The sequence below is a fragment of the Doryrhamphus excisus genome, linkage group LG14, assembly GCF_037039965.1.
Source record: "Doryrhamphus excisus strain RoL-2023G ecotype Guam linkage group LG14, RoL_Dexc_Guam_v1.1, whole genome shotgun sequence".
Lineage (NCBI taxonomy): Eukaryota > Metazoa > Chordata > Actinopteri > Syngnathiformes > Syngnathidae > Doryrhamphus > Doryrhamphus excisus.
Genome location: NC_136370.1, coordinates 15,453,206 through 15,464,231, shown reverse-complemented (window position 1 = coordinate 15,464,231; position 11,026 = coordinate 15,453,206). Strand labels below are relative to the sequence as shown.

Here is an 11,026-nt window from a genome sequence, read left to right as displayed (position 1 = left end):
TTCGGTGGCACAACTGTGTTATGAGGTCACCTCGGGCATTAGTCATGAGGAGGGAATGCATTGTGGCTGTTTTTAAGAAAATGCCAGTTGTCGGCATCCGCAGTGAATGAAGGCCTTAGAAAGTTGACTTGAATTGGCTTCGCTGAACAATGTGAACAGAATAGTTTGGGTGCACGTGGATTAGAGGCACCTTCAGGGATCGAAGCTGGAACGCAGTATTTTCATATTTCACCATGTGTAGCTGAAAGTAAAGCGTTTAACGGAATCTTTTTGGATGAAGGTGACGATGAAAGAAAACCACAATCACTTGATTTCGCATAATTTAGAGCACCTTTAATTTGATCCATTCATTACACTCTATACTACTGATATATCTCAAAATAATTGTACTTTACATCATCAAAGCTTTCCCCTTTGTCCTCAAAGTCACTTCCATTATTTCCACGTGCACTTTATATCAAGCAAATAGTTTATAGCATAATCACATTCTGACAGATACAGTGTAAGTGCATGTTTTTTTGTGTTTTTCCACAATTCACAGCTATGGAAAAAGTGTCAAAACTCTCAATACACATTGATAGTAAGTCAGCATCAAGCAACATTATAATACTTCATCATAGGAATGGGCAAAATAATCATAATAGTGTAGATGACCGTAACCAGCAGAGGTGTTGATGAATTAGTTTCAACTATTTTGTAAAGACGACACTATTTTGGGAAGAGGTACATCGATGTGGACCTCTGCTGTGGTACGAATCATTCAGACAGCGTTATTCTGATCAATACAACTCTGGCATTGAAACAGGAGTACTTCCATTCCATTAAAAAGCACGGCGGAATTGTTATGACATCTGCTTCACAACTTGGAAGTTCTAGGTTGGTTGATGTCACCCAGAAAAAAATAAACATGCATGTTAGGTTAACTGGATGCTTAAACTTGTCCATGAGTGTAATAGTTCTTTGTATGGGCTCTGATTTACAGTTGACTAGTCTCGGGTGTATACAATCTCTCACCTAATGTCACCTGGGGTAGACTCCAGCTATAAACCATGACCCTGAACAGTCAAAGCTGGGGGTGTGCACAATGTTTCCACATACAGAATAATGTAAGCATGTGGGAGACACACCCAAACCGACCCAATGTACAGTGCTGAACACGTACGTGGATGTCATAAACACAAGAAAACATAGAAATCTATCAAAAACAAACTAAAAAAAAGTTCTGGTTATTTATTTGACAAATAAAACGAACACAAGTCATTTTTCAGAATAACCAAAAATGTACCGTATAATTAGAACACCTTGAAATGCTTTTATTATTCAGGAATTCATATTAATTAATAAATAATGATGTGCTTTATGATTTATTATGCATTTTTTTGTCCAATAAAACAGTATATTAGAAAATTCATAGATAATTGGGTGTGGTTTAATATTTGTTCAGCACTGTCAGTCAACATACCAACAAAAATTAGTTATGGGCCATAAATGACCCCGGGCTGCACTTTGGACACCTCTGGAAAAAGCAGTAGAAAATGAATAAATGAGACTTAATTAGAATGGATTCATTGTTAATTTTCCCAATAGTTGTCCAAGGAATTATATACTTCTGTTAACAATACTGAAAAAGTAAGATTTCATCTTTGTAAACATTTAGCACACCTATTCATTTTTCAATGGTTACCAAGGCTGTACTGATTCTACAAGTACAAGTAAACACTACACAACCAAATAATAATCCACAAAAATGCTAACAAGAATATTAACAACCTACCTACGGTATCACAACTACATTTTATTTCACTAAAAAGCACTACAAGAAATAATACTCCAGTGGCTAACTTCCAATGTCACCAAACTCCTATGTTTCTTCTGTCCACTTTCAACTACAAATAGGATGATGTCTTGAATTCCTCCGGAACGTCACTGTCCAGTTTACAAATCACCTTGTAGATGGCCTTTTTCCATGACGGGTCGGAATCTTTGGCCGCAGAAATGGCTTTGTAAAATTCATGCAAAGTAATCTCAGCCACCTCCAGGAATTTGTCCGGAACCTTTAAAAGAAGGGAAATAACGAGACTGAGCGAAGGCAGCAATGCTAAAACAATCTCATACATTCAAATATGACTTTGTTCTAATGTTGCACCAACACTGATGAATGAAGCAAGACGACCTGTGTTGTTAGCGTTCCCAACACGTTATTCATCAATTTAGTTGATGAAAAGGATGATCTATTTTCTTTTCATCACACACACACGCACACACACACACACACACACTACTACAGATGTAGTCTAACTATTATATGCTTCAAAACAGAAGCTGCTTTAATTAGCTGGACTCGCTGGAATTGGACTAAACATTCAGTTGTTCGCTTGTGCATATGGTGGGAATAATAATCAATAAGTGGTTTAATTCATCATTAAGAATTTTGTCAATTGGTTGATTCATTGCATGTTGAAGGGAGTTAAAACAAAATGCAGTAGCAGGCTGCAACCAGCAGAGGCGCTGTTTATACAGTTTGTGTTCAGGATGTTAGATGTGGATTTGTTTTTTTTTTCAATTGTTTCATTTAATGTCCAAACTTTTTCCACACCTTGCTTTATCATTAGTTAATACTTTCAAACTTTCATTTTGGCTTTTTGCTCTATTGTCTGCTTTTAATTTCACCTTTACAACATGCCAGGGGCAAGTAAAAACAAAGCTGGGCTCCACAAATGGAGTTTGTGCACTTTGGACACCACTGATTAGATTCTGATTAGACTTCTAAATGCTTGGTATTAGTTTTTTTTGGTAATTTAGCCATTTTTACGTTTGAAAAAGTATGTTTTTGGATTAATAATATGACGTAGTCAACCACAAAACTGTGATGATTGATTATTATTATTATTATATTGTGAAAAACAATGATAATGATAATAAAAATTCGAACCACGACTTGGCGAGGGACAACTGTACTTATAAAATGTGAAGTTACAGTACACAACATCATGTCGTTTCTAATGCTGACAAATATTGTGTCTGTGCCCTCTGCAGGATTCATACCACAGCACTCTTTTTCCACTGCAGATAGCGCCATCCAACCACTTTGTATTTAAGTTACAGAACCACGAGTCAGCAGGAATCTACTGCACAGATATCACTGTCCGGCAATGCATTTGAATTATTCACTATTTATACCTAATTTATAGTCATTGATTAGAATAAATGTACACCAGTTTAAGAAGAAAAAAGACGAGCAGTCGATACAAATATCCATAGTGTTTAAGCATACCTTGTCACCTAAAAAGGATGACAATATGCTAAAAAAAAATCATTTTGTTTCTTTATCATGTGTCCAGTTCATCCTAAAATGAGTACAACACATACCTTAATGAAAGGACATCTAGTGTCCAGTTAGCACAACAGATGTTGGTATAAGTTATTTTTCTTTCCTGATTCAAAGCATCGCTGGGAAAGGAATGTCTTAGTCCCAAGATAAAGAAAACGGTCACATCCCTTTCCCACCGAGTGGCCTTCTGCCTCGGCATCCACAGCATCTTTCTCAGCATTCCGCATCAGTAGCAATCTCGGCCTCGCTGAGGCGTACGGGTCCTCTAATCCCGAGTTGTTTTAGCCGGATTTTGCGGCTTCCTCTTCCCACAGTTTGCTAAAGCATCACTCTGGAGTTTAGATAATGGCAGCGAAGGCTGGCGAGCCACAGGTGCAGTGTGACACATCGGTTCAGCAGGAGGCTGAGCGCGAGAAGAACATGCAGGAGTTCTGATATACACTACCTGAATTCCTAGTATGAAAATTTGAGAAGCAATAAGCGACACTTACGTGGAAGTCATTAGCCTTATTGTAGTGCATGTTGAGTGCACGGAACAGCTCGGAGTCTCTGCTGACTGTGATGTCGTTGACTTCGGTGACGCCGTCTACGATGGCTTGGCGAGCAAATTTCTCCATTTGGATGTAGTAGAACTCTCGGAAGTTACTGAACCACTTGATGAGCTGAGATGTGATGCAGCGGTTGAACTGAAAAAGAGGACAAAATATCAAAGATGTTTCAATAAAACGACAGCAAATACTAAGAGGGGGGGGGCTGTAGTGTCTTGAGGCAATGAATCATAACACCCCCCTCCCCCCTCCCCACCCCTGTATAAAAAGGTACAAAAGAGAGATGATTCATTTTGGAATACAACTGGTCATTCCTATCTGAGACTTCAATTAAATCAGACCAAATTAAAATGATTAAGTGCTGTGCTTCTAAATCAAATGAATGAAATGGACTCTGTGGCAGATTGGGTGCCATTAAAGACTCACGCAATAATTGACTGTGGTAACTTGAGTTCGGTACCTGTGGGGCAAAATTCCAGCTAATAGTCTGTCACTCTTGGAGACACAAATTGCACTGATCTTTTTTCCCACCAGTAAAAAAACATCTGCCAGGCCCGTGTATTTCTAAACTCAATCTTGACATTAGTCGTGTTATTCTATCTCATCATCCAGAAAGATGAGCGAAAGAAAAAACGGCCTAAGGGCTGGGCAGGCATCAAAGACGCTTCTCCTTCCACTGGTGTGAGAACGCCGAGTGGTAAGGACACAAGGAAGCTTCTCTCTTGTTGACTCGGGCTGATAGGATGGAATCAGACACTGGGATTAGGTGCTCTTTTGTTCGGTGCCACTTCCCACCGCCAGATTGTGAGCAAGGAGGAGACGTTCGCAGGCCGCTGCCACACCATCCTCCCCCCTGACCCTAGGGTCAGCTTGGATTGGGATGCAGGGGGGCCACACTGAGGGAGGAGACAGAGGAGGTTTTGGAGAACTTTGCAAAACGAAGGCCGAGGCAGGGGATGGTGTTAAAAGAGATGATGCAAAGACAAAAAGGATGGCGGGAGAGAGCTAAGAGTCACGGCTTAACGCAAGACCACAAGAGGCCAACAGGATGTTGTGTTTAGGGCCAGCAAAGTTTTTAATACCGACTCTCTGTTGACACTCAATAGCAATGCCTTGCCTAGAGAGTCCTTTGTCACTCCATTTGCTGACTGGAGAGGCCTTTTTCAAACAGAGAATGGCTCTGTATCTCCCTCTGCCCCCAGGACACACGAGCAGCTCAGTCGCTTTGTTATTTAAACCCTCTGCGTTTTTGTTTCTCTCCTCCGACACACTGCTGCTGCTCTCTCTGTCCCAAACACACACTGAAAAGTTGATACCAGGGGAGTTAAACGCAGGAGACAGTTCTAGACTACGGGTTCTTAACATTTCAAAATACAAAAATATTACCTTGACATCAGGGAAGAATGTCTTCAAGACATTGGAGCTGGGGTAGCGGGTGTAGAAGAACATCAATTTGGCCTTCTTCAGGTGACTCGGGGTGAGACCCTCCTGGATGTTCATGATCACGTTAAGGCACAAAAGCAAAAATGATAGTGGAGCAGAGTATTGTGTTGCATCGGTCTTTCTGCTAAATTCAATTTGGCTGAAGACTCGCTCGGCATTAAGCACACAGTCAATAATGACCCTAACATGTGCTTATTGGCAAAACAGAATTACGAATTAGATTAGGGATTTTTAATTAGCGAGCAAAGCACTTCATGGCTGGCTGTTAAGAAGAAAGAGGGGCTAATTTAAAGACAACATATGTCGCGCTCTGTTTTTCGTGGAATAAAGATGAAGTTCAAGGTACTTTCATTTTGATTTTAATGCTAAAAGATTTAGATGTAAAAATAAATTTCGTTTAATGGGCAAAGTTACAACTGAACTTTTTCCACCCTGTGGCAATGAAAATAGTATGGAGCATTTCCTATATAGTCCATCACAATGCCCCAGGTCACAAAATGTCTTCATCAGGCCACAACAGAATACATTTATTAGCAAAGCCTACCTTTGAAACAAGGATGTGGGAATGAAAGATTAATGCGTTATTGTTCAAAGAGAAGCAGCGCCCTTTTAAGATAAAATAAAAGACAATTCTTCTCGCCACAACATATTTAAACTGAATTTTGGGGGGTGATGCTCTCCATGAGGTATAACTAATATAATCACATTGATGATAGACATCACGCTCTTGTTCAGCTGTCTTAAGCAATTAAACAACTTGTCTGACGTTGGTTTTCCTTCTGCGTTCGCATGAGTCAAAGCGCTGTCATCTTTCACTTCATCTTGTTCAATTTTGTGCATTCTGACAAAGGCACCCAACAACATGTGCTCAAGACAAGAGCTCAAGTGTTATGGTTGGGAGGCACTTGTGGTTTTTCCACCAGCACTCAGATGTGACCTTTTAGATGCACCCCCATCACTGTGATGATGGAGAAATAGATCCTGCACCTTTTCAAGTATGGAAAAAAAAAAAAAAAGATGCTTCCTGAAACAGAACACGATGCTTTCTCTGCCTTTGAAAAATCGGCTTTTGTTCCTGGCAATTCTTATCAAAGCCTTGTATTCCTTTTTATTTGTCTTTTTCCAGACTTAAAGTCATTACTCTGCTCAGATTAAAGAAGATGCCATAATTTTCAATGGAGGGAGCGAGATCAAAGAAATGAATTCTCCTTGAAGTTACTGCCGCTGCCCATTCTGAAACGGACATCTGCCAGTCAACGCTTAAGTACAGTGTGTTCAAACAGAGGGAAATGCTAACTGAATCTCCAAACATTGTGTCAATACAAGTACAAGATAGAATAGTAGAATAGTTTGTTTGTTTTTTTTCTGGATACACTGCAGTCAAATAGTACTTAGGTCTATTTGGCAATAGTACAATAGTACCAGTGATATTGAACTTAAATCCTTTTAGTGACTCTGAAGTGAATCAGTTACTTGATTCACTTGAGTCACTCATCAAAAAGCAACAATTTGTGAATCGGGTATTCGAACCAGTGGAGTCACTCGTTGCAGAGAACATATGCAGGAACAAGTTCCAACCACAGATTGTCACGCTCTGACACGTTTCCTTTTTTTAAAAATTTGATTTCATGAGTCCAATTCAGGTAAAAACAGGAAGTTTTTAGGTTAAGCTGTCAATGTTTCTATAACACCCAACCACTAGAGATCTCCAGTGAAGGCTGCATAAGGAATGTCATTTGTGCTATAGAAATAATTCATTCATTCATTCATTTTCTACCGCTTATCCTCACGAGGGTCGCGGGGGTGCTGGAGCCTATCCCAGCTGTCTTTGGGCGTGAGGCGGGGTACACCCTGGACTGGTGGCCAGCCAATCACAGGGCACATATAGACAAACAACCATTCACACTCACATTCATACCTATGGACAATTTGGAGTCGCCAATTAACCTAGCATGTTTTTGGAATGTGGGAGGAAACCGGAGTACCCGGAGAAAACCCACGCATGCACGGGGAGAACATGCAAACTCCACACAGAGATGGCCGAGAGTGGAACTGAACCCTGGTCTCCTCTAGACCGCCGTGCCGCCCTTATACAAATAATGTTAATTGAAAACATGGTTCCTTGGTAGGCAGAGCCGGAAGAGAAGGAGCGGCAACATAGCCCAACAGATTCAAACCCAATCAAGGATCATAATGTGCGGCTCATTGAAAACTGGTCAGCTATTTACTTTTCTCACATCAAACGATTTAACAACCAGAACAACAACTATTTGTTGATTATTTAGTGGAATTGATTGACGACATATTGTGTCTTGAAGCAACAGAGACTTCAAGATACTTGGCTGTAAATGGCAAAAGCGCTGACGAGTTATTATGAACATATTTGATGCCCGAAGAAGAAGAATATAACATTAACATCCATGAAGACCTCCATTGTGGGCATTATTCCGAGCCAGTGGCTCCAGGAGAAATAGCCAGGAAAAATAATTACATTATAGTCAATCAAGGATTTTTTTTCATATGGTATGCTATAGGATTACTGTTTTTTTTCACTTCAATTAATTTCTTTGAAATTGTGGCCCAAACAACTCATTCATGTGTCAGAATTCCAATGCAGTTTCTTTTATCTCATTCTTTTAGCCCGCATCTCATTAAAGGTGAAAAGCAGTGGTTACTTTGTGAAAGGATATGTTGAGAGACATGTAGGGGTTTCGCTCGGCCACACTCTGCAGCTCGCCACACTCCAGTTTGACATGAGGAAGGCACAGGTTGTCCACGGTGACCGGCCCCAGGGCGGACGGGCGAGGGTGGTGGCTGAGGTGGCCTGGTGTTACCTTGGATCTCAATGCGATGGTTTCCCAAGGTAAATCCACTGGGTCTGGAGAGGTTCTGTCCATTGAATGGGGCATGCAATGGAGTCCTGCAAAGTTAGAATGCGGGCCATACTTGAGAAGGTGCTCCAGAATCTGACTATCATGAAGAGGGGTGTTGTAGTTGAACTGGAATGGCGTTTGGTGTACAGGGTAGGGCCGTTTTACTGTTGAAGTGACCGAGCTCAGAGGCGACGTCACAGGTTTGCGGACCACCAGTGACAGAGCCTCTGTCTGGTCTTGGTGCACATCTGAGTTTTCATAATACTCCAAAGAGTGGGTCTTGACGGAACCCTCTTCGGCCTGTAGGTGCTCATGTGTGGAGCTGTCCGATTGGTTCTTTCTGCCAGTACCTGAGCTGATCTGCATGTCTGGCGACGGGCACATTCGCTGTTGAGAGGACAGATCTAGCCCCGATGTGGACACCTTTGTTAACACCCGATCCACACACTCGTTCACAGCTCTGGAGAGCTCCTGCTTCAGGATTTCCCGAAGGTTCTGATTCTCTCTTTGGTGTGCAAGGTGACCGACTACTTTAATTCTGTCTTCACCCTCTAAAATCACTCGACTTTTCTTCCTCTCAAAAGCATCATCAGCGCTTTCTGTCAGAGTGTCGCAATCGATGTTTACAGCTTGATCATGATCAGCATCTCCCTGGTTGTAAACCTGAAGGATTTTTTCCTGGAGCTGACGTAGAAGTTTCTGCATACTGTGGAGTTGCTCTTTCAGTTTGTGGCACTCCTCATCCTTGGTGTTAGTATCATCATCGTCATTTCTAGATTTTCTAGTTGCCGGTCCTCCAATGCTGTGTTCCTGATGCTGAGGGAGTCGTTGCTTGCGTTTGTTCTCCCGATATGCTTCTCTGCACTCCCTGGTGTCTCGGCCATCAGTGTCGGGCCTCTCATTATCTCCATGTTGCCTGCTGTTGGGTGAACCAGCCATCACCCTGATAATGTTCTCTACCCTGGCTCTCTTTGCTTGCAGGTGGTCTGTCATAGGGTGTTCTCCCTCTGGGCTGCACCTCACAGAGATGTGTCCATTTGGGGAGGATGCTTCTACTGTGCTGTCCTTTGAGGACACACTACTGCGGTCCTCCTGTCCAGAGTCAGTAGCAGTTGTGTTGGAGAGGTAGTACTGGCTTTCATCAAGCACTCTTTTGCTATTGTGGATGGTCTTCCGGAGAAGTTGCGAAATGATGGATCCGCTGGAGTAGGGGGCAAGTGGCTCATCGTAGATATTTCTGCGTAAGCAAGGCAGCATGACACTGTGTTTGTCATCCTCAAGGCGACCTTCAGTGGAGTGGTGTACACTCTGATCAGAGGCGCTTAGGTTCATGTTGGCAAAGAGCTTCAATGACACTGTTTGCAAAACCACAATCTGAAAATACAGGGACAAATGAACACAAGAATAACGTTGTCAAGTCATAAAGAAGCACATATAATTTGCAAAGGCTAATAAAAACACCTCCAGTGAGTGTCTGTTAATTTTCTTTCTACGGTAAAGCTAAAGAGGATACCGTGTCTGATTTTTTTTGTCTCAAGACAAGAAGACAAAGGCTTATTTAGGTATGCTGGTGTTTATTAAATATTTTGACAAATGAAAACTTTGATCTTGAGCATGACAAGAATGAGTTCCTTTTATCTCGTGATATTGTTATATAACTTAATCAAACATCAATTTACTCACCCTCTGATAATCTGAAAGTCACCTCTCACTGGTTTTCATTTTCTGTAAGTGCGCATGTATAATTTCACAAAATGAACATTATTCATTACTAAATAAGTGAATTGTTACTGATTAAATACAGCAGGAATAGATGGAATAGATTTGAAAACATGTGATTGCATTTTTGTACATATCACATAGAACACTGAAATTAACTTTTTCCTAAAACTGAGTTAGTCTTAATATCTATAAAATGTAATTGGCGGCAAACCAGAGGATATCCTTGAGAGCATACTTTATTGTAATATTAATATATTTATTCTTCTAATAACTAGTATTCTTTCCTATCAGATTATTTATTTATTATATTATTTTTATTACAAACAACGATTTAATTAATTATAAAAATGCCAATATATGACTTCAATTAACATTCATCATGATTGTATACAAATTTTTTAAATGGCACGCACCTTATATAAAGTAGTGTAATTATTTCTTGGCCAATGAATTAACTGTGTCGGTTAATAGGCTAAACACCTATCTAGCATATGATTACAGTTTTGAAAAATACTGCTGAAAAGATCCCATATATGTATCCTATATATAACAATAAAACAATGTAAGAAAGTGTTGGTTTAGGTGACAAAAAAGTGAGTAAAGGAGCCTCCTTACCTGTTGCTGGGCTGATGGCCTCACGCATACTGTGAAGTGAGCAGTGCACGAGAGCGTATAGTGGGCTTAGGGGGCGTGGTCGTGAGAAGAAGTTAGTGTCAATTAACTCTCTGATCTTCGGGTTTTACTTTAAAGTCCAACAATGCCCATGCAAAAAATGCAAATATGTGAAAATGTGAAGATATTTATAGCCTGAACTTTCCTTTAGGTTATTTGTGTCCAAAGTATTGTTATCTGTATACCTTATGAATGGCACAATCATATAGTTGACCAAAATCAACTGTGCATTTTGAGAAGGAGGGCGGTGTTATTATACCAAATAGTATACCAAATATGGCTTGTTAACACGCATTAACATAACCTACATGTATCTATTGTATTTGTTTGTAGTGATGCGTTGACTGAATTACAGTACCAGATATGTTTTGGGGGTCAGAAGAGTCCATATGCGAAGCTCCCCCCTATCAGTTTAGTGCACTTGGTTTGTCCCACGG

At 40.6% G+C, this 11,026-nt stretch overlaps 1 protein-coding gene across 1 annotated transcript; it reads right to left on the bottom strand.

Moving 5' to 3' along the window:
• Nucleotides 1–321: 321 nt before the first annotated feature.
• On the bottom strand, nucleotides 322–10,614 carry prox2 (prospero homeobox 2). Its single transcript, XM_058090473.2, has 5 exons — nucleotides 10,533–10,614; nucleotides 8,016–9,569; nucleotides 5,266–5,376; nucleotides 3,823–4,017; nucleotides 322–2,054 (listed from the first exon to the last, which is right to left on the bottom strand). The coding sequence occupies exons 2-5, from the start codon at nucleotides 9,525–9,527 to the stop codon at nucleotides 1,887–1,889; spliced, it is 1,986 nt and encodes a 661-aa protein (XP_057946456.2). The 5' UTR covers nucleotides 9,528–9,569; nucleotides 10,533–10,614; the 3' UTR covers nucleotides 322–1,886.
• Between the last annotated feature and the right edge of the window lie 412 nt (nucleotides 10,615–11,026).

Coding starts and splice junctions, on each gene's coding strand:
- prox2 (XM_058090473.2), bottom strand. CDS start 9,527: ATGAACCTAAGCGCCTCTGATCAGAGTGTACACCACTCCACTGAAGGT. Junction 5,377..8,015: donor GAAACCCCTACATGTCTCTC/AACATATCCTTT, acceptor AACGTGATCATG/AACATCCAGGAGGGTCTCAC. Junction 4,018..5,265: donor CATTCTTCCCTGATGTCAAG/GTAATATTTTTG, acceptor CCTCTTTTTCAG/TTCAACCGCTGCATCACATC.